The sequence below is a fragment of the Ornithodoros turicata genome, chromosome 1 (assembly GCF_037126465.1).
Source record: "Ornithodoros turicata isolate Travis chromosome 1, ASM3712646v1, whole genome shotgun sequence".
In the NCBI taxonomy this organism is placed as follows: Eukaryota; Metazoa; Arthropoda; class Arachnida; order Ixodida; family Argasidae; genus Ornithodoros; species Ornithodoros turicata.
The window spans coordinates 80,890,437-80,907,903 of record NC_088201.1 but is presented as its reverse complement, the minus strand read 5'-3'; the positions used below and the strand labels follow the sequence as shown (position 1 = coordinate 80,907,903).

Genomic DNA, 17,467 nt, shown 5'->3' with positions numbered 1-17,467 from the left:
ATATCACTCACTCTTCCGACGATATTTCCTTCAGCAGACACATACGGATTTTTTTTCGGCGCGACATGTCTAGGGATTCAACACAATAGGTAAAAGAGCGAACGGTTGCCTTTTTTGTATTTCATACTACCACCCTCTTGTTTTCCTTTTCCGTGGAGAAGGGTCCTACCACTTCGTGAAACCTTTTTCTTCAAGTTATAGCCTTTGTGCAGCGGTTTCATAAAAGGCCTCAAATTGTCATTTGCCGAGCACAAGTTTGTTGGTACCATTTGTGAAAGACTCTGCATGATGCAGAATTTCTCCACAATCTGAGAGTGAGCGTATCCTGATCCATGCACAAACCGTAGAGGCTTCCCATTGATAGACTCAAAGGGAAAGCAGAAAATCCCCAGAGGGGTCCCCATTCCTTTATGTGGTCCATCATGTGAAGAAGGATGTGTGCATTGTAGCTCATGTTCTGGATGCCGTATAGTTCTTGATACTCTTCCAAGAATTCAAACATAGCTTCCTTCATTTCTTGAATTTTGTCCAGTGGCACAGATGACTGGAGACAAAAATGCATGATCGACACAAACTTCGTCCAGTTCTTATAGTATTTCCTTGGAAGGAACTCTTTTAGAACAACAGGAGAGAAAAACAGCAGCCAGTCTCTTCATTTGCATGCCTTCCAGTATTTCATGTCTGACAGTGACCGAGGGAACCTTCTCATTTCCCAGGTTGGAGTCATTTTTCTGAGCCTTTCGCTGATTGCCGGCATGCAGCACCCTATGCTGTACTCTTCGCGCTTCTAGTGGCTAAAACACAAAAGTGCAGTTGTTCTCACAAAGCGATTTTAAACCATGTAGTCTACAACAAAAGAACCGCAAAGGTTGAAAAATGAGAGAAAAAAGAGTACACTTGGGCCTTTCACACCCATACGAGGATTTCCAGTTTGCAGTGCTACAGTGTCGACAATGCATGGTCCTGGGTAGACACGACATGTCTTGCTTTCACCGTCATCATTTGTCCAGTTGACACCTTCCGACGACAGGCGATTCATTGTTTGAACGAACGGTTTCAGAAAAGTGTTCATACTGGGCTTTTGTGGCCCAAACCACAAACCAAAAAGTAGAAGCTTCTACACCCTCTCTTTGTATGGTAGTTCATTGACTTGTAACAGCAAAGGCCAAGTACTATGTCCAGAGGATTCAAACAAAGGAACACCATCGGTATTCTATGTCACAGATATGTTACTGTCTGTTATTGGTAGTCTGCTGTATGCCGCACCCTGGGTTATATCGCCGACATCATATGACACACGAGCACGGTTATGGGAAAGCTTGGCACTTGTCAGCAGCTGTCTGATCTGTGCGCCCCCGTCAAGCGTTAAGAAGAATGAGTCTGATTTCAAAACTGTACAAACATTATGCACTGATGTACACTGGGGGCACTGCAGAGACTCAGATTCACTTGGAGCGACAGTCAGGTACTCGAGGCAACCTGGGCAGTATATATGAGTTGTCCGCTTGCATTCCGCCACATATGAGAAGTTCTTAAAAAATAGAAACTTTGTTGTGGGAAGATCAGCACCTTCAGGCATGTGAGCATCAATACATTTAATGAGGGTTTAGGTTGCCCCCTTTGAGGAATGGTGTCGCAGACTATGGGCCATCACCAGCACGAGACTTTCAGCTTTTCATAGTTTAGCTCCTGGGTATAGCGCTTCATCCTGAAAGAATTGATGTGAGCAGTGAGACATATGCCATGCGATATAACATACATCTGGTGCAACTGAACGAAAAAGACCTGACATGAATTATTTAACACATTCTTACTCCTAATACCGCACGACACCCAAGAACAAACGTTGAAAACGTACCAAATCGCTTTTTCGTTCGTTTACTTGCTGTCGTGTGCTGCAACCCTCGTCGTCAATGACTTCGTCGCTGGACGAAGAGTCCTCCTGATTGCTGTCGCGGAAGCTTTCCTGTGCTAAGTTTGTGTTCCAGTTATCATCGTCCGACGACATGTAATTTGGGTCGTGAGATCGTCCGGCTACAGAACCAATAGAAGCACCTCAGCTACCATCTCGAAGCACTTAGCAACAGGCAACTTACTTTCCTCATCTCCGAGTGTAACCTGAGGTGCTGGAACGTCGTCAGTGTCAGAATCTGAGGTACTGTCGCGAGCATCGCTAGCAGCTTGAGCCGCCGGCGGCAAAGCATCGCGCGATTCGCAGTATGCTTTCAGCCATCTCTTAGTCCTCTCCGGTACATCGCACGTGTCGCCGTACACACACACACACACACACACACATAGAGATACGATGATAAGATGGGGCTGACCACTTGTACGTGATGAGAGATGATGATGGAGATGATAAGGGGTCCGGTAATCAAAGCAGGGTGGAGAGGCCTGTTGATGACAGGAAATCCCAAAGGTGACGCAGACCTTGGCGTGTATGAGCGGGACTGGACCATGGGCCCAGCACCTTGCCTATGGTAAATGGGCGATGATCGATCGCGTGCAGTTCGCGCTGCAAGATCTCATGCTCCCGCTGGTAGTCGCCGTACACATACCGCTCGTATTTGGGCATTTCTTCATCCAAGTAGCACAAAGAACGATTTCAGCAACAGAACCGGCGTACAACGTAGCACAATGGAACCGTAATAACAAAACAGGAGCTTTGGCAGCGGTCACGGCTTGGATACATGCTTATGCTATCGCATACTCGAATGCAACAAAACTTTTAGAGAAGTGTAAATTTGGAAGTCGCAGAGAGTAAAGCGGTAGTAGAGATATTATCAACTTAATATATTAAAAGTATAACCAAGCGTTTAAACAGCATCGGGTGCATACCTAGCCCGCAGTCAATCCTGGCCAATCCGCATCGCGATTGTGCGCGTTTTGCAACTGACGGTTGGTTCTTGTCTGCCGGCGTGGTTTCATTTTGTGTGGGTCGGCAATCGGCAGTTACACCATTAATGCCGCCATGCACATTTTGGTAAAGTGGGCAAACGAAGACACATGGGACGTGTATGATGTCTGCGCTATAACCGACGTTGAGGTTGGTTTCCAGTTAATGACGGAGACGAACGCCATGGAGAGATTGCGTGCGAAGCACGTAAGCGTCAAATGGAGAGAAGACGAACCACCGGCCGTCGCTGAGCTTCTCGACTGCGGTAAGTATGGGGTGTGCATACTGCAGCGTAATCATTTAGCGACGTACATTTTATACGCTTGCCATTTTCATGTAGGCTCAGAAAATGCCATGGAGCGCCGAAGGACGCGTCTTGCTACACTGTTAAAACAGAACTTCACCGCATAACACGCTCCTAGCCAACCATCCTTCCGAATGATATCATTCTGTGCATTGATTTGTTGAAAATGAGAGGAGGCGCCTATCTGGGACAGATAATCTTGTCCCAGATAGGCGCCTCCCGCCTGTTTTGAACAAATCATGACAAAGAATGATATCATTTGGTACGGTGGTTGGTTAGGAGCGTGCTATGCGTTGAAGTTCTGTTTTAACAGTGTAGGGCTAAGCGGAGTGCCTCGGGTAGCGACGCTGACGAAGGATCAAGGGAGCTGGCGCCTCCAAAGTTTCCAGGGTTAGTGTTCACGTTACTGTCATCGTTGGCTGAACGTTGCGAAAGCTCTTTTTGTTGTGACAAGCGGCCGCGGCATTCTTCTTGTTAAGGCTGCTGTCGCGCCGTTTTCGGAGTTTTTCTGATTATGGCGCCGTGGTTCGGGCTCAGTTATTGCATGTGGAGTAGTTGCAAAACGTCCTAGGCTGTACTTCACTAGCAGTATTCTGCTTCTAATCCATAATGCGTGGTTTCGATTCCGGGCGTGCATATTCCCTCATCCTTTCTTTTGTTTTTAGCTTTTCTCACGAGAAAGACTGCACAAAATGGTGTGTAGTCATCTTAATTTTAGCACAAGGACAGCACCTGCAAGTCCTGTTCGGTGGGCTTTGTTTTCTGTGTTTACGCTGAGACATTTAACTTACAGCAAGCGCTTTCACAACGAGTAGCTGTTTACCTGATTTGATGTTCTCATGCTGAGATTAAGCCAGGATTGAGCTGTATTCGTTTTGCACATGCTTTTTGGTTCACGCCGATATGTTGCCTTTACACGGTTCTGTTTAAACATCTGCGAGGATTAGTTATCCATTTTTATGTTTCCTAGCCCTACGCATGCCAGGGGTCTCCAGCACATTTAACAACTAATATTCCTTAGTGTTCTTCCATGGCAGAACTGTTGTACGGCATACGTTGTTATGTTGGGCTTGTGCAGAACGCATCTGGCGGAGCTTCAACTCCTTCTACATCGACTGGTGCTGCTGAGTGTAATTGCAAGTCACGTCAGAAGCTCGAGAAGCTTCCACGCCGCATTGAAACTTTGGAGCAGCAGTTGCAAGTGGCCGAAAATAATTATGGTATCGTACTAAAATTTTGACATGACCGAGCAGCGGGTTGTGAATTGTACTATGGCCACTGTGATGCAATAGTACTGGGAGCGGTGTACAAAATTTAGGGCGATGATTCACTACAAAATACAGTTTGGGCTGTTGCATGGCAGTTAAACAACATTACTTCGAGATCAGTCCCTTTGCACAGCAGGCCATAATACTCCAGTCCACGTAGCAGCAGCTTTTTCCATTTCATTTCATCATTACTACACTTGAGTTTATACACCTCTGTAATCCTCCCAGACTCATTGAAAATGGTACGGAACTTGAAAAAAATCACCCAAAGACTGGAGGCTATGAAGGAGGACAGAACCACAGATCCTGAAAAGGTAGTTCTTTTCCATGTTTCTCAGTGCTGCCAATACCATGAACGATCTACTATCACATGCCACCATTAGGCCACACATATGAAAAGTTGTTAATTGTACCATTGGGGTCTTGGCATCGTAGCATAGTAGTACTACTGATTAACTCTACAGCCAGGAAATGACGTCAAACAGGAAATGACGTCACTCCAGGCCGCAGCCGGTCCGCCCTCATATCAGTGAGGTCAGTGGATAAGATAGTTAATCAGTGACGTCACATAGTTAATCTTAGTGATGTGACATCAATGATAAGATTAAGTAACAATAATGACGTCATGGTGAAACACACTAGGAATCGAACTTGGGTCCTTTAGGTTGTCAGACAAGCATCTTAAGCCACTGGGCCACGGGCTCTACATGATTACTTGCGTCGCTAATCAGGATAGAATTGTGTGGGGTGGAGACGTCGTTTGATTTCTTTTACGCCAGGTGGCGTCATGGGGAGTTGAGTTCGTTCATCTAGAGATGGCAGCACTTCCAGCAAATAGGTTTAGGTTTAGGGTTGCCTATTCCCTTTTGAGTCAGGGCAGGTATCTTAGGATACCACAGGCTGGGTCAGGGCCGTCAGGAACGGTCCAGACTGGAGTCAGGGCTGCCTCTGGGATGTTTCGGGGCTCTCCGGGTTTTGGAATCCGTCGGGTCCGCTTCCGTTCGTCCATCCGAAGGGGAGGCTTGCAGTGCTTGTTGACTGGGGTCGATTCGATTGCGCAGGGCACTCCTTGTTCGCCTTTCCCAGTTTGCCAGGTGGCGCTTGCATCTTTCAGCGATGTCGCTGGCTTCTTCTGTATTTGGTGGGGCTTTTAGTCCAAGTGCCGTTGGTGTCTCTTGGTTTAGACGGGTTGACAGTGTCGCTGGGCATCGTTGCATTACGTGTTCGAGGTCCTCGCGCTCCTCCCCACATAAGATACAAGTGTCGTCTTGGTGGTCGAATAATTTTGATAGCCTTGAGCGGGTTAGGAGAGCGCCTGTTCGTGCCTGAAACAGGAGGCCACTTTGATGATCGCCTCTATACTGGTCATATGGGGCTGGTTCATCCTTGTACTTGTTGTATAGATCCATACTTTGCTTTTTCTGGGTTTGTCTTTTCCAATGTTCGTTTTTTGTTTTCCGCATTTCTTCATTTACTTGTCTATGCCACGATATGATGGTATTGGATTTATGCCGATTGGTGCCCTGGCTATATTTTGAGTCGATACGGTTCATTTTTTTAATCCATTCTGTTTTTGTTCCTTTGTATCGCACGTGGTGGAAGATACGTTTGGCGTAGTTGGTCTCTGGTAGGTGACTGAGGCGTCCAAGATATCTGGTCTTTGAGCGCGCTTCTCGGAATTCAAAGCTGGACCATCCTGTTTCTCCTTCAATCGCAGCATTCGCTGTTGCCATGTTTCCTCCCAGGATCCACCTTCCAATTTCCCTTTGCTGTCGTTCCAATGAGTTGATCGTGTCGCTACGGTAACACAACACTTCATTGGCGTAAGTTGCGTTCGGGACGGCGACCGTTTTCCAAAGTAGAGTCCCTACGGTGTACGGATTATACGAGTGTCGAGCGAGGTGCCAGACATGGCCTTTCCTTCTGTTGCTCGTTGTTAATATCCTTTTTTCATGTTCCTCTAGGTAGTTTGCTTGATTCTGTAGAGTTATTCCCAGGTATTTATATTGCTTAGTTTTCGAGATTTTGAAACCTTGGAGTGAGAAGGATTCGCTAGCGTCGCTCTCTCTTCCGATCTTCATCCATTGCGTCTTTGCTTGACTATATTTGATTCCGGCGGGCCGTGCTTCTTTTGTACAGATGTCTAGGAGGTGTTGTAAATCTTCTGATGATTTTGTTATGAGCAGGATATCGTCCGCGAAAGCAAGTACTGGGATGTCAGTTTCGATCAGTTGATTTGTCGTATTCACAGTGGATATTTTGATGCCTTTGTTACTGTTCTGAAGTTCTTTCAGGAGTTCGTCAAGGAAGATGTTGAAGAGCGTTGGAGATAGTGGACATCCTTGCTTGAGGCCCACGGTTTGCTGTATTTTCTGTGATTGGATGTTCTCTAATTTATACGAACAGAAGCAGCCTGTGTACATATCCCTGAGTAGTGATACTATACTGTCCGGGAGTCCGATCTTTCGTACCTTTTTCCAAAGGTTTTCGTGAGGGATCGCGTCATATGCCTTTTCTAGGTCAAGAAAGGCCAGATATAGCTCGTCTCCCGATTTCTGGTAGAGCTCCATGAGTTGGGTCAGGATAAACAAGTTATCACTACCCCTTCTGCCGTTCCGGAATCCGTTTTGCGATTCGCTTAATTTGCTGTCACATACCTTTGCTAGTCTTTCGTTTATGATGGCTGCAAATAGCTTTGCGACATTACTTTGGAGTGTGATGGGGCGATAGGAGTTCAAGTCTTCTTTTGGTTTACCTTGCCGTTTGTGTAGCAGTTTCACGGTGCTGTGCTTCCATTCTTCTGGTATGAGTTGTGTTTCTAGTATATTATTGAATATCTTCCTTAGGTTTTCCCTAGCGTTGCGGTCCATAGCCTTCAACATTTCATTCGGTATTCCGTCGGGGCCGGGAGCTTTCCCCTGTATTAACTTGCCGATGTGTCTTGATAGTTCCTGTTCCCCTATTGGCCTTAATATGTCTTCGCTGTGGTCTAGTTGGTGTGGTTGGTCTACTGTGAGGCTGTCTTGGTCGATAGTCCTTTTATGCATTTCCTCTTGCTGTTGCGTGAAATATGTTGTCATGTAGTCTTCCATATCTTCTTTTTGTGTCAGGATTTGTCCACTTTGACTGTTTCGCAGAGTGACGTCTGCGTTTTCTTCTTGTTGGGGGTTTAATTTTTCTATATATCTCCAAAACATTTTCCCATTCTTTCTTCCCGATGATTTGATTTCAATTTCTACTGATTTATAGTGCTGTTCTATCTTTGATGCTATCAAGTGTTTGGTTTTTGCCTGTTGACTTGCATACGCTTCCTGTTCGGTTTGAGTATTGTCCTTCAGTTTGGCTGCTCTTCGCCATAGTCGGCATAGCCGTTTCCTTTCCCGTATGGCTTCTAAAATTTCCTTGTCGCACCACGGTTGGGTCCGTTTTCTTTTGGTCCCCTTTAGTCCTCCACGTGTCCTCCCTAACGTGTCTTCGGCGGCGCTCTCAATGAGTCGAATAAAATCGGTGTAATCTGCGGGTCCTTGTGCTTCGAGTGTCGCCTCTAGTTTTTTGGTGAACATTAGCATTTTTTCTTCATTCCCTGTCTTCCATCTTGATTCGCTTTTTCGTGTCGGCGTTCGACTTTGTGTGGGCTGATTGGGTGTTTGCAGGGTTATTTTGATCCGGTTATGGTCGCTTGCACAGCTATGTTGTTTTTCTTCGTCTATGTGAATTTTCTGGATGGGTAAAAGAGATTGTTGCCACCGACCGCAGGCCAATGCGTAATCAATGCTTGTTTCCTGGAGGCCCCTACTCCACGTTATTCGTCCTTGGCATTTTTCATAGAGGTTCAATATTTCCAAGCCGTGCTTGGTTACTATCGCCCGGAGATGCTCTGCTCTGGTTTCCTTACTATCTAATTCCGTGATGTGACAGTTGAAGTCGCCAAGTAGCATTATTGGAGCATCAGGGCGCACCTGTTTGAATGTTGCTATGTCTTGTATGAGACACTTACAGATATGCTGATTCCATTCTGGGTCTTCATTGGCCGTCGCCATATACACCACTCCGATGTAGATTGTATGTTTCTGAGCTATCTTAAATTCTGCCCACATGTGCTCGAAACAGTTCTGCCTGGATGTTACTTCGGCGATGTCCTTATTATACATGATCCCGATTCCTCCACCCTTCTTTTCTGTTTGTTGCCTGTTGACTCCTATCCAGCCCCAATTAGGGTCGAGGAGTGGTTCGCCCTGGTTTCGGAGATGGGTTTCTGTTACGGTGTATATTGCTATATCTTCTTTCCCGGCATTGAGCTCCAATTCTGTCCATTTTAATCTGCTCCCTCCTTGTAGATTCAGTGTTGCGATGTGGATGCTGTTAGGGTGTATCCGAGTTCTTCTCTTTCTGTTTTTGTGACTTGTTAGTATGGTCGTGGGGGTTGGCGATATCGTGCGTCCATGATTGTTCTCCTTGGGTGCCACTGTTGGGGTCCCCACCTCCTCGCGTGGTATGGGGTCCAGCTGGTTCGCTGCATTGGCATATGAGGTGGCTGGTAGTACTCGCGCCGCATTTGTCTGCTTCTTACGTTGGTGATTTCTACTTCTAAAAAATCATCAATCTTTTGCGCGATTAGTTGCGCCACCCTTTCACTCCCCTCCGGCGAGAAGTGTATATCCACTATTCCTGACGATTCTGCTGTCCTCAGGATATGGTAATTGTTCAAGAAGAGCATCCGGGGCGCTGAGTGGCACACGGTTTGCATGTTCTTGTTCACCTGTCGGATTTTTGCTTGTACTTCCTGTCCTCTTTCTTTCGTAAATGGGATGGAACAGATTCCTAAGGTCCCGTTTGGGTGGTCTTCCAGCCACTGGTTCCCTATGTCGGTCAACGCTGATGTTATTTGTTCTGGTTCCTGGCCACTCAGAACGTCATTTAGTCCTGCCATGATGATTACGAGGTTCTCTTCACCTTCGTTCTGCGGCATCTTGGACATTTCTTCGAGGATTTCGTTAGTTTTCGCTCCTGATATTCCGATTATGTTCACGCGTCTGTCCCTGTTTATCTCTCTGAGTAATGGCCTCTTAACTCTGTTTACATTCGAGTCTCCTATTATGGTGACACGCTTTTGGGTTGTACTTGTCCCTGGGCGTCGATCTCCTTCCCCAGTGTTCTTTTCTTTCGCTTGGCTGTTTGAGGCGACCTCATTTGCCATGGGTGGTTTCTGAGGATGTTCACGTGGGGGGCTTAATCCGTCTTGCTGACCTCGATCCTTGGTCGCCACGCTAGCTCTGCCTTCCGCCATTTGTTTTTCTGCTTGAAGTTCCCCGTTTTCTTTCTCGAGCATCTCCACTCTGTTGATTAAGGATTCGATGATCTCCATTTTTGTCTCGCATTCTGCAGATTTTACGGTGTTTCCTTGACTGGCCTCTTGGGTTGCGCCACTTCGTTCTCTAAGTTTGTCGTTTTCGTTTTGCAGCGTGGTGAGCTTTTCCGAAAGGGTCCCGAGTTGTGTTGTTAGGTTTTCTACTATTTTGCCGAGGGTCTGGTTTCTCTCTTCCATCCGCGTGAGGGTTTCGCGTTGGTCGTTCAATTTCTGATCGTACACCTGGAATTTTTCGCATATCTTGCATTCGAATCTGTCCGTCGATTCTTCGGCTTGTTCGTAAGTCCCGAAGTCCGTCTCCTCTATATACATCCAGCGCCTACACTCATCGCACTGTAGCATTCGCTGGTCCGCTTTTTTTTCGGCATTTTCGATGCGCTATGAGTGAAATCTCACTAACCTTTTGAAAGTCGCGCCGCGATCCTCCGTCTGCACGTCCGCCGTTCAACAGATGGCGCTACCTGCGCCCCAAAATTTTAAATTTCGCGCCCATTTGACTTCGCTCTTGGTTTAAAAGAACTCCTCACGATCATGTTGTTTTCATTTTAGAAAAAGAAAAACAATGGCGAGCCAGTTCTATGTCAACTTACTGTCAAACGCCTCGAGTGATGTATTTCCTAGTAACACAATGAGCAAGTTCAGAGTTAAACTAGCTCAGCCAGTGCAATTAGATGGAAAGTGGGAGGTTGCTCTGGCGGAGGTGAATATCCCATTTGCAATTAATAATGTCACAGATATCGTTAATGGTATATCGGAGACTAGCCTCTTCGGTGGCGTAACCACGACAGAGCAAGTTAAGTTTCTTGCGGGAGAAAACATTATTGTACCTTTTCGTCAACTTCTAACGAAACGCTTCAAAAACCAAGCCAAAATAATACGAGTCAGCGGTCATTATGAAATACAACTTCCACTAAATACTGGTCTGGAATTAAGTTCAACTCTCTCTGCTAAGCTTGGCCTTCCTGAAAAGATTATCGGTTCTTCGGAATTGGATGAAGGCCAGCCAGTAAAAGTATTGAAATATCAGGTGGACACTGAAGAGAAAGTCACCCTAATCACGTATCGTTCACGTACAACCAAATACGAAGTTCCAGAAGGGTATTATGAGTCAGGGAAGGACCTCGCCGATGCGATAAATCACACATATCGAGCAAACTTACACCTACCAGAAGATGCTCGTCTCATATTTTACAATCCCTATAATGGAGTTTGTCAACTGGAACGTCGCAATGAGGGTTACGTTACATTTCACCCATATTTAGCTCTGATGCTTGGATTTGGAAAACGAACAACCTTCTCCAGTTTCACAGTTGCTCAGCGTGATGTCTGCCTCTTCCCAGCGCAAAATTACATTTTCGTTTACAGCGATATCATCGAAAGTGAAGCTGTAGGTGATATAACCGCACCCCTTCTTCGACTTCTCCCATTTAGACTGCAGAGTCAGAATGAGGTTATGTCCTACTCTTTCACAAATCTTTACTATAAATATGTGACTGTCAAGGAGCTGACTAGCATTCAAATCGAACTGGCAAACGAGATAGGTGATTTCATTCCCTTCATTGCTGGTTCTGGTCGTGTGGGAGTAACATTACATTTTCGAAAATGCATATAACTCAGACACCCTGTTGTATATCGCATTTCGGCAGCGGTAAACGAGATCAACCATTGCCACATTACTCAGCTCCTCTTTATCAAGTTGGATCTTGTTTTTTTTCTGAGTTGGTGCAGCGGTTTATACCTATACTGACTAAACAAGTAGCGCCCTATGTAGGTCGGAAACTTCTTGACACAGGACGTCACATAGCGGAGGAAGTGAAACAGGGAACAACGTTTGGAGGAGGCACTAAGGAAAGGGGTTGGTCGCACCATCCATTCAACTCGTGACGAGTTGCTGCATAGACTCAGAGGGAAGGGTAGGAAAAGTAAAATAGGCAAGGGCAACAGAATTGATCGATCAGTAAAACCAACGAAGAAACGAAGAAAGGTTGACTTTTTCACCTGAAGAAAAAAAAGATGTCTACCATCGCCTTAGTACATAAAAATTCTTGCTTCTGCACAACGAATCAGTTGGACCTGTTTTCTGTTCTACCGACAAACTTTTCTCTGGAGAAGTCAGAATATGTGGAGTTTTTCCCAATTTCTGCACCTACCTCGAGCGGTGTGATTGAATATAATGTTCCAGGTCTCGGTGGCGGCTTCTTTGATCTCCAGTCGAGTTTCTTACACATTCAATGTAGAGTTGTGCGTAAAAATGGAGACGCAGCATTGACTACAACTGGCAGTACAGTGACAAATGACAACGTTATTCCTGTACAAGCATTTGCATCTTCTCTCTTTCATCATGTCCACATTTATCTTAATTCGACTCTGGTATCTAATTTCGAACATTATGCCTATCGTTCTTACTTGGACATTGTTACAAATGCAAACAATGTTACTCAAACTCACACCTTGTCTGCAATGCTTTACGAACCAGATCCAGTGGGAGAATCTGAAAATTTTGCTATCCCCAACGAAGCAAAAGGACTTTTCGCACGCTATAAACGCACCAAAGGATCAACTCTCTGTGATCTTTATTCTCCTATGTTTAGCGACATCTGTCAGCAAGAAAAATTTGTCCTTAATAACACCGATATACGAGTGGTGCTAAGACAATGCACTGACGAATTTAGACTCCTCTCTGGTCCCAGCGAGACTGAAAAGCATACAATAGAGTTTTCTCGAATTGTGCTCTACCTCCGACGTGTGCAGGTTTCTCCAAGCGTACTCGTTGGCATTGAAAGAAGACTTCAAACGACACCCGCCACGTACCTTCTTCGAGGTTTAGAGATTAAGTATAGGACAATCGCTCCAAACCAATCTCAGGTGATATTTGATGATCTCTATAGTGAACGAGTTCCTTCTAAGTTGACCGTATTGATGGTCAAGAGTGAAGCATATCAGGGTCATAGAGAACGGAACCCTTTTAAGCTTGAAAATTTTAAACTCAAAAGAGCAGTGCTCGACGTTGGCGGTCAACACTACACCGACGACTTCGACTTTCAACGAGACATCTATGCAAAGGGATACATGAATTTGCTTCACAAACTTAAGAGCAAGGATATACCTCTAGCTCCGGCTGCATATGCAAAAGAGACATTTATGCTTTATTATCACCTCACACCGGATGTGGAACTGCAGTCACTAAGTCCAGTGCTTCAAGCTAATGTTCGTCTCACATTGACATTTGCTGCTAACCTTACAGAAGCTGTCACGGTGCTCTTTGTTTCCGAGACACCTCATGTTCTGGAAATAAACAAAGACAGACGCGTTAAATTCGTATAAACGAATCAAAATGGAAGAATGGGAATTTTATGCAGCTTTTGCTCGGAACCATTGCACAAGGACATGCTTTCGTGGAACTTTCACTCGCGATGAAATTGCATTGCAAAAAGCTGGACCGGGTCTTTATGTGGTGAATACAGCTCCAAGATCTTCCCCGGGAGAACACTGGACTCTATTCCATATCTCTAACGATAGGAGCATTTCTTATTTCAATAGCTACGGAATGCGACCACTATACAAGGAGTTCTACAAATTCATACACCCAGCATCTTCATTTCACTACAACAGGAAACGACTTCAGGGATACGGCTCAGCCACATGTGGACTTTATTGTCTCTATGTAGGTAGTCTTCTCTGCTGTGGGTTTCTACTTGAAGAGTGTACTCGGAGGTTCTCACACACCAACTTTAAACTCAATGATAGGTTGATAGCAATACTTGTGCATAAACAGATACCACGAAAAACAGATAACATGTCATGTTGTAGTGTACTCTAAAAGTGAATAAATTTGTTTTTGAAAAGAAAAGAGCCTTTATTTAGTCATCTTAGCAAGAAAAGTAGGATACATTACATCAGACAGCTCACAAAAATGGCGAAAAGTATTATACAGTCACAATTTCATCATCACTTTGAAAACAAGAGAACTGAAACAAGCTGTTTTGCAAAGTACATACTCCACTTTTTTTGCAAACACTTTGAAAAAGTTTCATTATTTAAGGAAGTGACAACTCTCTCATTCACATAAAAAAACTTAGGAAAAAAGGTGCACTGAATAAGTCAAATGAAGATATGTACAATCAACACTCCTTTAGTGTTAAACACTTGTTAGAAAAAAACACAAGAATAAAGAAAGGGCAACATCTATATTGATGGTAAGTGGCTTTTCCATCATTTACCATCCTGATGCTTCCATCTTTGTTTACACTTGTCCGATGCATACATATGATTAGGTGTGAAAACCAAAAGGGAACGTTTCAATTCCATCTGCACAAATGTAACGCTTTGTATCCAAAGGGTTGAGAGCAATCTTTGTCACTGAGACACTTTTGTTTACATTGTCTTTGTGCACGATCAGGTTCTGTTTAATAGAGTGTATTCTGCCATACTCAAGAGCGTCGGTGTACAGGGAATAAAGAAGCTTCTGTGCTTCAGAATGTTTCACACCTTTCGCACGGTTGTACTGCTTTTTGCTACTCAGTTCGAGAGCGTACAGTTTTGGTTTTAGACAACAGAAACCGAGAATGTGATCACGAGGCATCTCGTTTTTAAACATTCCCAGTACCATCTTATTTTTCGCGGAATATAACGGATGATTGGGGTCATCGCTAGAGTTATCCAGATGCTTGTCAGCTAGTTCGAGAAGCGCTTTCTCTTCACTCAACTTTATGATGAAGGAATCTGTGTCCATATACAACAGTCTAGTATCTGGAGCTACACGAAGAAGGTGGTTGTGGTAAAAATCAAACATCTTCAGCTTGGACAGTTCCAGTATCGCGAATCCTAGGTACAGTGGCTGTCTCATGCGGAGCACAGATTGAGAGAATTCGAAGAGGATAACATGAGAGCTCAGCGGTCGGAACTCCTTTAGGTTTGGTTTGCGTAGGAGTCTGAGCACTTGTTCGTCGGTTACTGTGAGACGACAGTTTACAAACTTTCTAACCTGCATACACGAACGTCCGTACACGCTATTAATTGCAATCTTAGCTTGGGAGCTTTCTAAGGCATTCGTAGCTCGTTTTCGAAGATCGTGATTGAAGTCCACATAGGATCGGAGAAAGGGCTTTTGATTGAACTTTAGAACCCTGTGAACTTTGGTGAGACGCAAGCCCAAATGCATATACAACTGCAGATTGCGATAGTGTAGAAAATATCTCTCTTTGTCGAATAATGTCAACAGTAATTTTGCATCAGTAGCTTTCTCAGGAAGGTGAAACTTCTTCATCAATTCCTTTTGATACTCTGACAGCAGATCATAGGGAACTGACATTTTCTCGGGGGCAACTGGCAGATCTCTGTGACGTTGGTGGATTTCTTTGTCATATGCTAGATCTACCTCGAGGAAGTAACCCATAGGTGCGTCATCTGGGAGGTGTGTTATATCCAAGTTCGTGATTTCATCCTCTGTGAGCCACTCGAAACCTCCGTAAGGTAGTGGTTCTCTCATTACTGAACCGTAAAGCCCATTAACGTCTATGTAGTGGATCAAGCTACTCGGGCTTTTGGGGTCAAACTGCTCTGTTCCTGGTACATTTGCAGTCGCTTTCCTCAGCGAACACTGTGTAATACCTCCTCGTATGCCATTTTCAATCAGCAGGTACGCGTCAGGGTCGTGAATCAACTCTAGCTCTACCTTACTCATTTTTAGGGCGCAAGACATGCTTAATTCGGGCAGAGACACAAAGTGAAAAGGTTCAATCTTGTGAAAGTCAAGTGTCCACTTACGAAAGCCCTGAAACACGTCTGCTAAAAGCAGTGCGTCTGTGAGTAAATATAGGTCTGAATACTCTCCCAGATTACGGAGTTGAAATTTTTCAAAGACCCTCTGTGCATGACAATAATCTTCTTCACTTACTTCTGTCCCATTCAAAGTGTTGAAGAATTGATCCCGAGGAGGTAGAGAAAGCTCATTGTAGGCTTCAAAAGTGGTGACAAAATTGTAACAAAACACCCCTTTGCGAACAACTAGTTGAAAGTGTTCTTCATTTGGAAAAAATTGACGAAGACAACGAAAGTTGTCTTCACCTTTCTCACGTAGATTTTTCACTAATGTTTCGAGACTTGCATTCAGGAAGTTTAAACTATCTAGGAATCGATAAGAGCCAACGTCTATAGCCTTGAAGTTTTGGGAGCTACTGGCAATCACCTTTATGTCTACTTTCTTAAGCAAATGCAAGTGAGACAAAAGAAAACTCAAGTCATAGTTGGCATTGTGTGCAATGATTGGAATCTTAGGAGGCACTCTCAGTTTTAAGTTACAGGTGTTACACAAAGTTTGTCGAAATTTTCCACTTACATGGTCATGGTCACGAACTTTTTGCTTCTTTGCAAAAGATTCCTGGCAAACGTTGCAGTGACTTGCTGTGGCATGCTGCTGCTCGTTTTCTGCGGTCATTTCTAGAGGGGCAATTGTACGTATCCATTCCAAAATGTCGTCATGGAGTCTGTGCAGTAGCTCCATAAAGACAGTGACACAATTAGGTCCACGATACAGATGCTTTTGGAGGACATATGAGTCGGATGCGCGTATCACTAACAGACAAAATGAAGAGGGGATGTGATCTTCATACACATTTCCTGAATCCAGACACGGTGACAGCACACTTTCAAAGTCATACACACAGTAGAAGGGAACGTCCGACATGAGTTGTTCCCCTGCAAATGCTAATGTCTCTCCCTTCTTTGGGTAAATGGTCTTGGCTACTTTCTGTTGCTTACACATACTTAAATGACACTTCAGACTTCCCTCTGAGCAGAAGCCCATTGTACATCTTTTACAATGAAATTGTCCACGTGGAACAAACAATCCATTAAAATTTGCGATGAGCACAAAATGAGAGTCAACTGGTAACAAGTCCACATGTTTCTGACGCTCCTCATCAACAACTTTGATGGGGTAAATGTAGTTTTCTTCCTTTTCGTACGCGTACACATTAATGCTAATTTCATTACGTTTCTCAAATATCTCTACATCTTTTGGGAAAGCTACGGGAAATGTATCAGGAAATACATACTGTGTTATGTATGGTCTGTAGGAAGATGCCCTCCGCCTGTGATGCGAGGCAGGATGTAGTCCAGCAATCACGGAGAAGGCAAAACACATGTTCTCTTCATCTTCATGTAGTCCGTAATCCACATTCAACAGGGAACGATACTTTCATTTCAATTCACTCGGTAACTCAAATTGGGAACATCCAATTAGTTGAGGAGCCAAACGTCCAATGTTTAGAATACAAGCAAGAATGCGAAAGAGAAAAAAACCGGAGCCTTGAATTTCTAAGTTTTCTAATGTTTGTGCTATCTCACTACTCGACTGCGCAATCGAAGGCAGTACATCTCTCTCTGACCAAACAGTTCTCACTTTAGAAGGTACAAAATGAATCTCAAGTCGTAACTCCTCATCGGGCGTATGTCGCCCAAGTTCTACTTTAAGAAATGTGAAGTAGCGCAGTGGGAATCCAAAGTGACGCAATACATTAGCAAGATAGTGTTCATACTCATGAAAAAACGTTGTCACTTCATGCCCCGCCTCGTCTCTGTCATGTAGATGCAACTCGAAGCGTTTCGTGTAGTTCTGTAGTGTGCAGAGA

At 44.5% G+C, this 17,467-nt stretch overlaps 1 protein-coding gene and 1 long non-coding RNA gene across 2 annotated transcripts in view; both read right to left on the bottom strand.

The window, feature by feature from the left end:
- The window catches only part of LOC135401506 (uncharacterized), a 182,121-nt gene that overhangs the window by 55,815 nt on the left and 108,839 nt on the right, over window positions 1-17,467 (bottom strand). The window lies entirely within an intron of this gene.
- LOC135378432 (uncharacterized) lies at window positions 8,855-10,244 on the bottom strand. Its single transcript, XM_064611462.1, has one exon. The coding sequence runs from the start codon at window positions 10,176-10,178 to the stop codon at window positions 8,874-8,876; it is 1,305 nt and encodes a 434-aa protein (XP_064467532.1). The 5' UTR covers window positions 10,179-10,244; the 3' UTR covers window positions 8,855-8,873.

Coding starts and splice junctions, on each gene's coding strand:
- LOC135378432 (XM_064611462.1), bottom strand. CDS start 10,178: ATGCTACAGTGCGATGAGTGTAGGCGCTGGATGTATATAGAGGAGACG.